This window comes from Haliaeetus albicilla, chromosome 23 (assembly GCF_947461875.1).
Source record: "Haliaeetus albicilla chromosome 23, bHalAlb1.1, whole genome shotgun sequence".
Taxonomy (NCBI): Eukaryota; Metazoa; Chordata; class Aves; order Accipitriformes; family Accipitridae; genus Haliaeetus; species Haliaeetus albicilla.
The window spans coordinates 8,734,798-8,750,570 of record NC_091505.1 but is presented as its reverse complement, the minus strand read 5'-3'; the positions used below and the strand labels follow the sequence as shown (position 1 = coordinate 8,750,570).

Here is a 15,773-nt window from a genome sequence, read left to right as displayed (position 1 = left end):
CCTTGCCAAAGCGAGACAGATCCGTCATTTCTTCTGACGTCTCCTCTTCCACCACACCGCAAATCTAACTCTGCCAGCGTGTCCGCTGGAGCAAAAGGCTGTTAAGCTCGTACCAAGCGTTGACCTCAGCTCTACCTACCGCCCCAAGGGTGGCTGCTGGCCCCGGGCCCACCGGGACGCACATCCCCAGCGGGCAACTCTGCTCCTGGAAGCCCCTGCCACCACGGGCACCAGCAGGCCCCATCCCAGACGGAGCGTGCCAGAAACTTCAACAAACCTTCCTTTTCCCAGCGGGACATCTTTTGAAACACCTCTCATGCAAGGAAAAAGGCGGGGGGGGGGGGGGGAGAAGGAGGAAAAAGAGAAACCCCATGAGGGTCAAGGGCTCCAAAACTCGGCCGGGCCTCCCCCTCCTCCCTGCCCCTCTGGGGGGGGGGTGTCCAAGGGCCATCCACCCCCCCCTCCAGCCCTTCCTCCGGCCCCTTCAGGAGGGACCGGGCCCGAGGCGGCCCCTGCCCGCCGCCGAGCCGAGGGGACACCGAGGGGACACCGAGGGGACAGCCTGCCCCGGCCCCCGGGGTGGGGGCAGTACCTGCCAGCCCGCCTCCGCCCTCCTCGCCGTAGCCCCGCCGCCTCTGCAGCACGAAGTACTGGTTGGAGCGCTCCTGCACCCACAGCTTGAGGGCATTTTTCAGCAGCACCTCCTCGGGCTTCAGCCACATCGTGGCGGACCCCTCACTCCCCGCCGCCGCCGCCGCCGCCGCCCATGCCCGCCGCGCCGCCCGGCCTCCCGCTCCCACCCACACAGACCAGCGGCCAAGCGCCGCCGACGGGCTCCGGGAGAGGGGGGGGGGAGAGGGGGAACAAGCGCCCCTGCCCCGAGGCATGCTGGGAACTGTAGTCCTCGCGGCCGGCTGGCCGCGCTGCGCCGCCGCCTGAAGGACTACAGCTCCCGTCGGGCCTTGCGCGGCCGCCCGCCTTCCCGGGCCGTGTGGCAGCAGCCCGCCCGCCTGGCCGTCAGGGGCAGGCGGAGGGAGGACGGGGGGACTCCGCTTACAGCCCCCCGACAGGCTCGTCCCGGCGCGGGGAGGACGCCCGACAGTTATGGCTCCTTCTGTCCCGCAGGCTCGGGGAGAGACTCTTCCTTCCGCTGCCCGCACACGGCGCCTCCCCTGCCCCTGTCCGGGAGCTGCGCGGCCCCGATCCCGCTCCTGTCAGGCAGGGCCGCAGCAGGCGCGGACCTCCCCGGCGGGCCTCCGGCCTGTCCCTAAAATGCCTTCGCGAAGCGGGTTGGGTATCTTTTTGGCCTCTCTGCCAGTCAGAGAAGTCCCGTTTTCAATGTTGGCCAAACGCTAATTCCATTTTCAGCTCAGAAGATGGACATCACCAGACACTTTGGTTTTTTGCATTTGTTTTCCTGTCAGCGTTAAGCCTTACGCTGCAGCAGGAGGTTGGGGTGCATAAAAAAAACACAGGAAAAACCTGCCACGCAAGGAAGGGAGCCGTGACCACCACCTCCACTAATGACAGCACCCATCACAGCACCTATGTACGTCCCATCCCTGGTCGAAGGCTGCGCTGGGAGCGGAGGAGCAGCCCCACCAGCTGCAGAAGCAGCCATATGGTCAGCGTTGCCTATTTACATTTCATGTTATAAAGAGACAATCTGCCTCATTGCTTCTACCACCCAACACGATTCAGCACTAATCTGGAGTAGATTAGACATTTTGCTTCCCTTAACAGCAGCTTGATTTGTGGTCTCAGTATTTTCATGATTTGTCTGCAAGACCTTCAGCATTTGTACTCAATGACTAGCTCTTCAGATTGTTTGCAGACTGACTTTACCAGTTGTTCTGCGCTAGAATAAATCAATCTATCCTGTTAAGGAACAAGACAGTGGCTTTCATACTCGTAGGGACTGCACTCGAGTATCTGCTCTTACTACTGTCTTGTGTTGCTGTCTGCTGATTTAAAGAGCAGTTCTCTCACAGCCAGGTTTCCAAAAAAAAATAAATATATATATATATATATCAGGTGCTGGAACTATTCTGCCATACATGCCTGGCAGCCAAGGATTTCCCAAGGCTGTGGGATGACCTCAGGACTTGCTTTCCATAAGAATGGGCCAGCATGACAGAACTCCCAGCTCCCCATGAAGTCATGATCACAGCCACCCAGCTGCTCAGTCCATCCATTACTGAGTCCCCTCTCTTGCTGTTTCTTCTCCAGTCTCTTAACTACATTCGAAAGAACTCCAAACCTCCCCCTGAGGCCTTGCACTTGATAGCACTCTGCTTCCTAAATGGTGTTTTTTGGTGCTGACCAAAAACACAAAGAAAAACCTTCCAGGAGTGGAAGACCCACTGCCTCCTCCGCTCCAGGTTGCTGAGGCTGTGGACTTGTCAGAGTTACTGTCTTTTCCCAACTCCATGCAAGATTCACCCCTGGTCCTGACACAATCTGTAATTTGGTACAAATGGAGCAAGTAGGACATCCCTGTTTCCCAGGAACTTCTCTGCAGTTTGCTGTCCTGTCAGATGCTTCCCATAGCATTCTCTTTCCAGCATAATTGATCTTCCTAAAATTTTCAAGAATAATGCTTTATTGATTGTATATCATACAAAAAATTCAACACAGTTGTTTAAACTCAGCCTCTACTTTGAGCTCTTTCTAAAAAAAGTTATGCAGATCATGCACTAACTATAGGTTGCCAGCATGGCACTTCTGCTTTATCCTGTCTTCCTTTCATCCCTTTGATCAGTCACAAATGTACCTTCACTACCAAAAATGCTTCTGCCAGCACTGGTCTATTTGCAAGCACAGGCACAGCGAGATTTTGCCAAGCACTCACATAAAGATGTTTGGCAATGCCCGTCCTGTTCCAGCTGCGTAACGAACCGCCTACCCAAAGGCACCCGTGTAAAAGCAGAACTGAGTGTGCCATCCCATTTAATTCAGTGGAAGGCTTCAAAACTGGGTGAATTGCACTGATATGAGACTTTTTTTTTTCCTTCCACTCACTCATTGCACGACAGTAAGAGAAGCTTTAGTATTAAAAGGTTTTACCTTTGGGACTGAATATAGATTTAACTACTACTACTATTCTTTTTACCTGTTTTTATAACTGAGTAGGAAGAAACAAATTTCTGGTGCTTTACCTTTACTAGAAAGGAAAAATGAATTAAAAGGCATTAGCCAGCATGTGGTAGCTAACACAGATGAAACATTAATGAGACAAGGCAAACAACTCCTAGATATACTAGCACGTCACTCTTCATGAGGCAGTTTCTTCAATCCCCTCACCTGAAGTGACAGAGAGTAACAGACATTAGCAGGTTCCTGGAGATTTACCAGCTGAACCGATAGTGATTCCTGCATGGATGCTGCTCTTCTAAGAGCATTCCCAGAGAGAGTGTTTACCATTTAATTTTCCCCAATTAGCCAAGTCCTTGTATAGGAAATACCTATTAAGGACCTAACACAGGTCTTCTAATTCCAATGCTAATTGTAAGGAGAGATGCCCTTGGCATTTCCAACCCAGAGCTTGGCTTTTGGCATCTCCCAGACACTGGACATGTTAGGACATATGTTGCTTTCTTATGTAACATTCAAACTTTGTTAATTGGATAAAAAATTAACAGTAAAATGCTACTGCTTGGAAAATGTCTGTTTTGTTTTCTCTCCCTTGGTTCAAGGTCTTGAATGTCTGTCTTTTTTCCAATTCCCTCAGGCACTGGATTCTTAACGAAAAACTATTAAGATGCAAAGAGTGCCCCTCTATCGGCCTGGAGGAATTTATTTATAGGCACTTAAATTCTTTCTTAATCAGCGCACAATCATCCTACATTCTAATCAATGCATTCTACAGCAACAGAGATCCATTTAGTGCTGCAGAATTTTTCTTTCACTGTATTAAAGACCTCCTAGAAATAGTAAATTACTTCCCTCAAGTAACCATAGCCAAGATTATATAAAAGATAAATAGCTATAAATTTTGGCTTCACTCTGTGTAACCAACAGTTGAACAACCACCGCAGAGAATTACATAGTTGTTAATTCACAGTGGGTGAACACTGCAATTTGGTTTCAAGTTTCCTTTAGAGCCAAAATTAAATTCTCAAAGCCAGTAGATTTTCTTTCACCTATTCCAAAATGCCAGCCATTACACCCCTGCAGGAGTGGAACTCTATTCAAATCTGCACAGGAAAAACATCAGTCTAAACCTGGGGGGAAAGGCAGGGCTACCTTCTGAGCTTGCATATGTTATACACAGAATGAAATTACATTAAATCAGACAGCCAAAGTAGATGTGTGTATTCTGTTCAACTGTTAGGTCATTTGACAAGTGCAGATCTTTCCATCTAAAGACTGAGATGGACTAAGTCTCTCCGTTCTATGGGAAGAGTCCAACTGCCCTTTTGACTCAAACTGCTTTTATATGTTTGCAGCCCTTCATCACCAGTCCTGCTTTTCCCTTACGCAAAAATCTCAGCTATAACTACATTTCTACAGGGACACCTGAAAATTTTCCTCAATATGACAAAAATGTATTATTTTCATTTGGGATTTAAAATAAAATCCCACTGCTGTAAAGCCTGGTTTACAAGAAAGCACAGTAATCCAGCACCAGGTGACAATGCTTCCTTTCCTGCAGGGACAAAAAAAAAAAAAATCTTTCCCAGTCCCCCTTCGAGAACATGCAAGCGCTTGAGTGAAGCGTCTAGATCAGAGCTTTCCTGGGGGAGAGATAAATGACAGTAGTGAGTAAACACTTGGAGATGATGCTGGAGCCTGTTCTGCTTTCTCTTTGGGGGCAGAATAATTGACATGTCTGTGTGACTCAATGGGAATATTAACAGAGTCTAAGACACACACATTTTAGCAACCGTTACCACTCGTGGGCACATAATTTCCAGCACCTTACATGCAAATGTTAGTATATAAATAGCAAAACCCCAGACTATTGCACAATAACAGCAAGCTTGCATTGTATTTCAGGAACACCCTATCCCCAGGCACATCCCTGTTTGCCTCTTGCTTAGAGGAAAGAGTCTATCATGCCATAGTCCCTGTATATATGTATACAGAACACAGAGCCATTCAAGCCCATAGCATCACAAAAAAAAAAATTAAAAAAACCTGCTGCACAGTGCTCTAAGTAGGGTCAGCTAGAGACAGCTGTTATCCATGGAAAACTTGAAAATACAAAGAGTGGAGCTTTGAAATTTCTTTAAAGCAGGTAGAACTGTAGCAATGTTCTCAAAGGGAAAAACCTCTGCAGAGTTCAGTGAAATAAGATAGTGGTTTTTTTCAAAGTCAGACAGCAACAGACCCAAGTTCAGTATCATATACTGCATGCATGAAATTCGCACACTTTCATTTTTAAACAGAAACCCTCACACAGCTAATATTTACAAATAAATCTGCATGCACAAGAACATGGCAAACTCTCAGGTTAAGCTGCAAAACCAGAGAAGCATTAAATTCTTTTGCCTAGCAGTAGCTCAAATACTGTTCAGGTACAAATGCTGCATTTATTCCTTTAGCAGTATTTAACATCCAATCCAAGAATCTTAAAAAAAAAAAAAATCTGAAAATTAGTGTAAGTAAGTGCCTTGAGTGCCAAGCAAGTCCACATCTTTACAGAACACGTACACATCATCTGATACTACAGTAGTATGAGTTCACTGACATGAACTGCTGCATCCCCCAGTATTCCACTAGTGCATTCCTTGAGAAAATGCTGTGCATCCACCTTACCCTTAGAAATACGAGTACTGAAAAAAGGCAGATTTATTCCTCTTAAACAGTAAATAGAAAGGCTAGAATCCTGTAAAGATAGCAACCCAAATGTATAGTTTAAAAATTAAAGCCAAAGTGCCTTTCAATGTATTGAATTGATCTGAATCCCCCCCCTTTTTGCTTTTTGAAGGTCAAATCTTGTTCCTATTAAACACAAAAGAGTGGCAGATGATTTCATGAGAGCATATCATCATGAAACTCTACTACATTACAGCTTACACACCACAATAAATTTATAAAAGCTTTTTGAAATGAAAATGAAATTGTCTATTTAGTGCTCAGCTGTTCCTTTCTCTGCTCTGCACTTCAGATGTAGAATAGAAATGTGATCACAGCAAAATACAGCTTCAGAGCGAAGTCTGATTATACTCAGCTTTGCAATTTGAGCTCATAACCCAACCAATGCTTCCTACACTCAACTTAGAACTCAGCTAAAAAGCAGCACCAAACTGGCCAGGGGAGTGACAAGCTTTTACTACATCTAATAGTATAGTACAGAACAAAGGACATGTAATTATTTTTAAAATGCTTTGTCTTATAAAGCAAGCATAAACTTTTGAGTAAAGGAGGGATGCTGAGCAACCTGACAGAGGAAAGTGAGATGCAACCTGATCTGAAGAGTTCATGTAAGACTACCTTGTGCCAAACATGCCTAGAAGAACAGTTCAGAGGTATATTGAGCAGCTCACTGAGCACATCCTAAGCTGCTTGTTTTTTCTTTTATATAGCATACAGCTACTAGGCTTAAGCCTCTCAACACAATTTCAATTCACATAACTAGCACCCTGCACAGAATTAGCACTTCTTATTCCAACTAGTTTGCTGCTTTTTGGCCTCCCAAAACTGAATGAGTTCTGGGGTTGTGGGACAGGTCAAATTCAGCATCTGTTTCCATGTAAGAGCTGGTAATCCACATTTAACGTCAGTCAGGGTCATCAAAATATAGTTTTATTTACATTTTCAAATTCAATACAAATCACAAAATATTTACAACAATTTTAATTGCATTACAGCTAAGAAAATGCATTGCTTTTCCCCTCCAGATTCAAGAGTACTTTATTGTGGGCTTTAAGACAAAGTTCTGCTAACATTAGAAACAAGCCATAGATACAGAGATAAAAAAATAAAGTGCATCTGTAAGATGTCCTTAGTTACCTTCGCTGCGCAAGGCCTTACACTTACTATTGAGGCACCCAGTGTTTCTCTTCGACCCCAGTTCAACTCCCCACAGATGGCAGACAACTCTTCCAATCACCTACTATGTTTACAGGACATCAGCTCTCCCTGCAGCTTTAGCACACAGGCAAGACAATGCACAGCAACAGTCCAGCATTTTTCAGAGGCTGGATCATTTTCTGAACAAAACACAGCAGATCCTTTGGGAAGAAATCTATCTTTTCATCTCCAGTTCAGCCTTCCTGAAGTCATCCCAGACTCTCAAAGACAGAACTCTGGCATATTGCTGGTGCTAGAGACGGTCGTTACTCCAAAAATCACGGAAGATCTTTCAGACTGTCTAATATTAACAGCTTTGAAAAGTTCCTGCAATTGTTCCCTTTACAGTATTGTGCAAGTCAGATTTGGCCTGTCAGCTTGCAGCTCTCTTTTTTTTTCCCTTTAGGAATGCGTGGTTGGCAGGTTGGAGTTGAGAGGTAGCGAATCAGTTGGTTTACTAGAGAACCAAAGACACTGTGGGCAAAATCCAGTTTGACAGGCATTAGTTTATACTTTCTCCTATCAAATTAGTGCACTGAAATATTAAATACAGTGTTGCTTTAAACCAAACAATGCCTGGTAAATAAGTATTAGACCAGATCAAAATCAATTTGTTTACAATGTAAATCCACTTGAATTAAAACAGTAAACCACAAAAAAAGCCCAAGTTAAAACAATTCCCAGTAGAGACACAGCTACAACAAAGGATCTTCTCCTTAAAGGACTCAAACACTGAAGAGAAGCTTTGCTGAAGATGGAACTTTTGGTTTAGTGTTAAAATCTGATGGTTTCTTTATATTTAAGACAGCTTTATCTGAAGAGTGCTAAAACTAAATTCCACATGGGAGATGCGGTTTTAAGAATGGCAAACCATACAATTATGATTTGAACAACAAGTCTATTTGATCTCAGCGTTGCCAAGGCAATATTTTTCTGCTACAGTCTTGCAGTGTTTGGTATACACGTGATGGCAGTATGCAGCTTCTTGCAGAAGGCTTACACCGTGTTGCTGGGCATGTTCTTAGGACCTGACTTCACGAACTTGTGTTTCATCTGCCTCAAAACTTGGGTTGTCAATGTGTGGAAGGACATTCACAGCAGAGGGCTGGGATTCATTGTTTACAAGATGCATGTTGTCATCTGTCCAGAACAAAACCAAGAAAAGACAAGTTAAGAAATGTCATAGGCAACCTTTACTACCTTAAAGCAAACCATGCTTGCTTTATTTCCACAAGCCCACTGTAGTGGTCTTTTCCCAGCACTTTTCCTGCAGAGTGGGAAATCCAAGGCCATGCTCCAACTACCACTCTTCTGCCACCCCTCGTTAGTTTGTGAGCCTGTTCTTGACACCTCTGGAAATGACAAGCAGTGTCTGCTCAGCTCTGGAGTTCACTTCTCACTACTGCTGAGCAAGCCTAGGTTGTGTGCTCAAGCGGCAGAAGGCCATGTGAGGCTATGAAATCCAACTATAAGGAGACTGGCGATTCTCATATAACTTCAGGGCTGCTGAACACAGGCATCAGGAGCAACTTCTAGAGACTAGGTTCAGGATAAGCTGGGGGGGACAGGCTGATTCAGAGAGGATGGCTTTCTCCCTACAGACTAACCTTGTTAGGCTGATGTTAGTGTGTGCCCTTGCCACTCAAAGTGAGAATACACGAGGGCCTGAGCCATATAACTAATTCAGCATCACTTCAGCCGCTTATAGGGATGCAATTTCAATTTCTGATGTTTAGCTGATAGGAAGTGCCCTCTGCCCTACTGGGGTGCCTAGATGGGGTACTCCTGTACACACGTCACTCGCTGGAGCAGCCTGTCCCACAGAACCCAGGCAGCAAATCCCGTGCTTTCCTATCAGCTAGGCTTCCCACAAGAAATCTAAGCAGACACAGCCAGTGCATCCCTTTTGCCTGTGAAAGCTCCCCCACTTACTCCTCTTCCCAAGGCCATTCCACAGTCCTAGGGATAGTTACTTTTGTTTACCTGGAATCTTTCCATTTTTTAAATCAACAGCAACAATGAGCATTTGTTGGCAAAGTTGAGCACTAAAAAGACATTTTCAATTAGTTTGCTTTTGTTCAAAAAGACAAGGTATTTGGAAAAGCTGATAGTCTTTTCCAATTAAAATTCTCTGAAAGTGTGCAAGGATGACTCAGCCTTGGCAAAATCTGAAATTCAATTGATGTATTTGTCATCTACATTTTGCATCATCTAAGCTAGAGCATGACTGACTCCTCAAAAGCGTTCTGGAAGTAATTAACTACTTAAAGCGGACAGATCAGGTGGCAAAGCAACACTCACTCATCCAAATGAAATCTCCAGAGAGACAACAAAATGAGGGACATCTTCAGAAAAATCTCTTTGGCCTTTAAGTAGTAAGCCTCCAATTTTCAACTACTCTTTTCATAGACTTCAGTTTTTAATTCACATTTAGGTTGTGTTTCATTTGAAAACAAACACTAAGTCTCAGAGCCAAGTACTAAAACAAAAGGGAAGATGAAGATTACCCTGAAAAACAAGGTATTCAAGCACTGTGAGATGTTAAGGCAAACCCCCCAAATTCATAGCATAAGCAACAAAGTGCAATGCAATCTAGCAAGACAGATGAAACAGTAGACGCACTTTCTGATGGTGCATGTTCCTCCAGAATAGATTCGTCTGCTCCTTGTACAGAAGCATATCCAGATGATGCTGTTTCACTATGATTATCCTCTTCATTAACTGTAGAGGCATTTGATGTCCCACTGGATACTGTGGCTTGCGCAGACTCGCCCCCTTCTTCTACATCCACCTTCATGAAAAAAGAGAAAATGGTTAAGTTACAACTTTGTAGGAGGCTGCATCTTTCCAGGAGACCAATACCTGCAAGGACTGGAGTCTAGTGAACTTTTACCTGAAAAAGATAAATTTAAAACTGAAAAAAGCTCTGCTGTTAACCTCCAGCATCATAAGTGAAAACCAGTTACTGGCTAATTGAGTGGGAAGTTCAGATGCAGCTTCTGCATTCTTCAGCCAGCTCTTCCCTTTTACTGCCCAGTACCAGGAAAATAGATTCTTCCTTCCACTCAGTGCAGATTTCCCTCCCCCAGGCAAACTCTGGCATACATTTTAGCTGCTCCAGGCAGTGTCAGGCATTGGCAACAGCATCTTCCCCTGGCTCTTGCCACAAAGAGCAGTTGCAGAACACATCAGAAATTCCTTATGTATCCTAGGAAGTCATGTGGCTCCAGGAAAGCCACACATGCCACTCATTGACTATTCAAGGACTCCGGGTACTTAGTAACTGAATAGAGGCTGGTTTCAGGGACAGTGTTAGTTGTCAAAGTCAGCCTGAAGCTTTGAGAAACACCCTTACCTGCAAGCGCAACAAGAACTGAGAGCAATTCTTCAGTCATGCATTACAACCAATTTTGGTTGACATTCTGCCCAAGGCTTTAGGTGATACCAACTCAGACTAGGTCAGCCGCAGGCTTTGCTAAATTGGACACGGCAATTAGTCCTGTAGCATCTCGCCACTGACGTGGCAACGCCTGTGCTTATCTCTTGCACTCTAGAAGCAGCATGAAATAGCTCAGTATGTGGTTACTACACTAGCAGAATACTGATAATGGCATCTGCCGCTAAGAAAAACTACTGGCTTACCTCAACACCCAAAACTTTGAGTATGTCACATTTGCACATCGGGCATGTCCTATGTTCCAGAAGCCAGGGGTCAATACAGTTCTTGTGGAAGAGATGGCTGGTGGAAGAAGGTAACCAACAAGTTAGGTTTCACACCAGGAAAACTGTTGTGGCAGCTATGAAGGCCGATTTAGAAACACCGAGAATTTATTCAGTCTAGAACAGACTACCTTATTTTGCCACAAGTTTCAGTTGAAATTTACGGGCAGTTGATCTCAACCTGTAGCTGGTTTATGCTTATTAGTATTTCTATACAACTTGCTAGAATTCAACATTATCATCTTTGCTACATCAGTCGTAAGCCTTTTTTTTTAAGTCTGTGTACAATACACTCCCAACTGATAATTTAACTAATACAAATATTGACATCTCAGCCTTAGCTTTAAGGTTAACTTCTGTCATGCAGATGACTAAATAGCACTTGTTTCTGTTAAAACTATATAGAAAAATCATCTCACTGAGTTTTGTCCTCAAGATAGACTATACTCCCACACATTTACTTTGTCTATGCAGTCACTGTATATTCCAAGGAAGTATTTGGCAGGCTGTGTACTCAAGAAAGTAAATATAGTTCAGCCATTACAGATGCAAATGTGTGCTTCTATGAAGACACTCAATTCCACAATGGGTCTGAATTAGGCCACAGATTTAGTAGGATGACTTAAAATCCTGTAATCTGCCTGTTCCCTCAGCTTGAATAGAAATAGCATGGCAGACAGGCACTGCTCAGTATTAATCAGAACTCTATTATGAGACAAGTGCAGAGGTCACCACATCCAGTGCTCAGTATTGTATGCCCCAGTATAATACCAGGATTCTCCAGTTCAGCCCACATAACCAGCACCTCCTTCCAGCTGCACCAACATAATGTCTAAAGTACAACCTGAAACTTCCTTGATGCATGACTATTTTAAGTACTCAGACTTAATACTGGTCTTGTGTACCCCAGCTACTATAAATGCCTTCAGTTTGACTATCTGGACAAGAATGCCTTCTGCAAATACACACACCCCAGATACTTAGATATCACTGATGTGACTCACAGGAGCATTGAATTGCTTGTTTCCTTCATGGATATAGTTAAATGCTTTCAACAAGTAGAGTCTCACTGTTGAGGTCAACCACCGACATCAAGTACATCCTTGCAGTAAATATCAGTTTATAACTCATGTGAGAGAGAATTTAAGATGGTTGATACTGGCAGAGATCACCACTGGTGAAGATTATCAAGCAAATGCAGTCATCTTAAGCTAATGCCTCTTAGAGCTACATTTGGGCCAAAGAGGAATGAAATATCACAAAATGTATGGAAAAGCATTCTCAGAGCAAAGCATAATGCAGCAACTTTGTGTATAAAGAATATATTCAAAAGAAGTTACTCCTCTCTTAACCCAATAAGTCATGCTTTGTTTGCAAGTTCATATCAAGATTAGCAGGGTTTATAAGGAAATAATGAGAAGTCAAGTCTCCTATCAGCCAAAAGTATCTAGAGCCTGTCTAAACGCTCTGTACTCATGGGACTTCATCACTAAACAGGACTACCCACAAGCATAAACCTGACAAGACAACTGGATAATCATTAATGCATGTGCCTGAAAGCTTATTCAGTTTTGTTTTTTTCTAAAGTATTAAGCATTAGATCAAGGAAGTTTGTTGGTAACACCTTAACAGGCCAATTTTGTGATACCTAAACAGCTTAGAAGCCCTACTGCTTGGGAGCAGAGAAAGCTTTTGCAAAACTGTAACCCGATGCAAAGGTAAACCCAGCTCAGATTTGATAGTGTTTGACAAATAACACTGCTCAGCACACAACAGGAGCTACAGATTTTTCCATTCTTCAGAACTTGATTCTTCCTACCTCAAAATTTTTCCAAGTGCTTTTTTTGTAACCCCCCCCCCCCCCCAAGGGTTACAAAACCTCTTCCCACACAAAATTTGGGCAGTTCACATCGCAGCCCTCTGATTTTAGAAGCTTTGCCAGAGCAGTTTCATTCAGCAGGCACAGGGGCAAGTACCACAAAACAAGTTTCCTTAAGCCCTGAAAAGGCTTCATTGCTCATCTTAAGAGCAATCAGATTAAAGTCAGTGCTACAATACTGGCCTTCCACAGAAGCACAGCCATGAGGTACAACAGTAGAGAATTCTAGAAAAATAAACTGCTATAGCTCTATTTTGGTCTCTATTTCAGATGATGCATACAAGAAAAGAAATGCTTTCTTCTAAACTACCAAAGTTAGCGTGGTTTAACAAGTTTAGTAAGAGCACGACCCTGTTAGTAACCAGTAAACTAGTGATAAGAAATGGGCACAGTTTTGCCAGTTATCTGCGATTTAGAGGTAGCATTCTTATACAGCAGCAAAGGAAGAAATCTTTAAAAAGCCCTGGCATCCCCTGGAGAGGCACTGTGGTCAGCCAAGTTATACTTGTCAAGCCACTCACAGGGGAAGTTATGAACACAGGCCATCGGGGCACACTATAAGTGTATATTTATACAGTTCCTGTTGTTCAAAACACTGTTTGACAGACATTCAAGAATTCTTGCTGTGCAACAGCTTGATTAAAGTTTGATCAGCCTTGTTAACAGAGCAGAAGGAACAACCAGTAAGAGGCATGCTTCCAGATTTTAGATTAAGGGGCAGTTTGGAAGACAACTTACTTGCAAGTCAGAATACGCACTACTTCATTCGGCTTGTACAGCTCAATGCACACAACACAGCTATCTCCATCAGGACCAGTTTCCTAAAGCGGTGAAATGGATTTAGTGTTAAGAGACTTTGAAAGCTTCCTTTGAACTACAGTCAGATTTGCTGCAGACAAAGGGGTCTAGCTAAAGTAATCTAAAATAACTCCCATATATAATCTTACATAAACACATTGTGTGGATTACTCATAGTCAAGCTGACACTTCAACAGAAGCATTGAAAATTTAATCCTGTGGTTTAGAAGTCCAGCTGCAAGTCATTGTTGGATTATTTGAGGCACTACCGTTGAGGTTTAGAAACTGCTACCTCCAGTTTTAGTTACAAAAAGAATAGCCAGGAAAGCTGATTAGATACACTAGTTTACCTTTAAGCATTCATGCTGGCAAATTAGGACCTCTCACCTCAGCAAGACTACAAGCAAGCAGCTAAAACAATAATCTGGTTTATAAGAATGTCCAAATTGAAAAGTCTTGCATCCCAGAAGAGGACCTCGTCTGAAAAATGAACCATCTCTGCAAGAGACAGTTACAGGCTCAGCGAGACTTCTGCATCCTGCTCCAGTACCAAGGGCCACTCTCTGGGTTCTGAGCAAAGGGTGTGCTGGAACACTCGGGAGGTTACGGGATCAGTCATACCTTGTCCCCTTGCTTCAGGGTGCGCAGCTGTAACTGTTCAATGGCCTTCTTAGCCCTGGCCTTTAGTTGTCGCTGTAATAGAAAGCAGTCCTGGTTAAACACAGTCATTTTTCTCTTAAGTCATGTTTACTAGTACTTACCAAGGTGCCTACTGCAAGCAGGCACCAGTTTTATAACCCAGATATTATCAAAACAAGCCAAGTAAGCATGACCATGCTATTTAGAGACAACATGAAATGGCGTTTCAGGACATACTGATGTGGTTATTGACTCTGGATGACACATCAAGGCATTTGCATATGCTTTGTTTTTACCTAACCTTCTCACAAAGCACAGGAATTTCCAGGGTTTCTTCTTTGAGAAGATACCTTGATCAAATTAAACCTAGCCAAAACAAGCAGAAGCCTTCAAGTTGACTTGGTACAGAAGACCAAACATTGAGTCCAACAATCAATAATTTTAACTACTCACTTTATGACAACTCCCTGGCACAAACTCACATCCTGATGAAAGATGAGATTCTTTGCCAGTCAGCTCAGCTACCACCAAGCTACCCTGAACTAGTCCTCTGCCATGACTGCTCTACAGGGCACCCAAACAGCTCAGGAGCCTCCTAGAACCAACCACTCCTGTCAAGTGGAAGAATGCGGTTTTATCTCAATATTGGTTCAAAGTAACATGCACAAAGGAAAAAAAAAAAAAGGGCTCAGAGCTAGTTCTCCCCCTTCCTGCGACAGAAGGTGTGAAACAAATCAAATGACTAGCCCCTGGTGGGTTACAGGGCAGCTTTAATGAAAGCAGAGAAGGAAGCATTCCCCTTCATGCAATAATTTGCTTGCTGCTGTCAGGATAGCAGGGCAGAGATGAGCAGACAGCAGAAGCCCAGCTTGCCTGGCAACTGCTGCTGTCCAGCTGTCACTGCAAAGCATTTAATTAGCACAGGAGCCAACATCTCTGTTTAAAGGTCATAGGTTGATGCTGTTCCACCAACACAAAGAATACGAGCGTCCTCTCCCTCCCCAGTGTACTTACTGCCTCAGGACACAGAGGCATATCAGGCAGGTCTGGCAGTGCCACCCCAACACAGCACTTATCTTAGTGACACACTCCACTCAAGTTTTGCAGCTAACCAAAAACCCTCCTCCTAATTCAGCTGCTCAGCGCACTGTCAGCTTTCCAACATTACTTCCTCTTATGCCTTTTAGTTCAGTTACAAGAATCTTTTCTGGGATAAAAGTGCAGTGCTGGTGGCACAAGTACAAGCGGGTGGAGGGCTGCTGCTGACACCTAACAAACTTGGCGAGAATTGGTAATTCACATCTGCACAAGATTCCCTGTGCTCAAGCAGTTACTGGTGAACAAGTTGATTTATATGGTCCGCTGGGACCATCTCAAACAGTTTTGGTGCAAAATGACCTATTTGTATATTGGTGTTGGTTTGGGGTCCTACGGTATAGCATCCATGTGCACACTTTTAGGAGTTTAATAGTTGACAGCTATTAACAACTATCAAGGAAGAGATACATACAATCCAAAGGTGAAGGATGCAAACAAGTTTTCAGGTATATTTTTTGGGAACAAGAACTAGTCAAGGTTTCTTTGAAGCTTGTAAAGTTCTTCTGCTGAAGACATCAATATATGTTTCTGTATGTCACTTAAGGTTAACCTCAGAATGATGTTCCCCTTGTCAATATTTCAGACTGAAGCCACAGAGAAGCAGCCACCTACTCATCTCAGC

The 15,773-nt window shown here is 43.8% G+C and overlaps 2 protein-coding genes across 4 annotated transcripts in view; both read right to left on the bottom strand.

Annotated features, from left to right (window-relative positions):
• Window positions 1-815, bottom strand: part of TBC1D8B (TBC1 domain family member 8B) — a 40,404-nt gene extending 39,589 nt beyond the window's left edge. The window contains exon 1 of one of the 2 annotated variants that reach the window (XM_069811114.1): window positions 593-815. In XM_069811114.1, coding sequence (XP_069667215.1) covers window positions 593-722 — 130 coding nt within the window. In that variant the 5' untranslated portion in view covers window positions 723-815. The remainder of the gene's footprint in view (window positions 1-592) is intronic. The other variant, XM_069811115.1, reaches the window with a different exon arrangement.
• A 5,919-nt stretch (window positions 816-6,734) lies between these two features.
• RNF128 (ring finger protein 128) overlaps window positions 6,735-15,773 on the bottom strand; it is a 43,197-nt gene continuing 34,158 nt past the window's right edge. For both annotated transcript variants that reach the window (XM_069811113.1, XM_069811112.1), the window contains exons 3-7: window positions 14,036-14,107; window positions 13,355-13,437; window positions 10,660-10,756; window positions 9,640-9,808; window positions 6,735-8,157 (exon numbers count right to left, since the gene is read on the bottom strand). In XM_069811113.1, coding sequence (XP_069667214.1) covers window positions 8,039-8,157; window positions 9,640-9,808; window positions 10,660-10,756; window positions 13,355-13,437; window positions 14,036-14,107 — 540 coding nt within the window. In that variant the 3' untranslated portion in view covers window positions 6,735-8,038. The remainder of the gene's footprint in view (window positions 8,158-9,639; window positions 9,809-10,659; window positions 10,757-13,354; window positions 13,438-14,035; window positions 14,108-15,773) is intronic.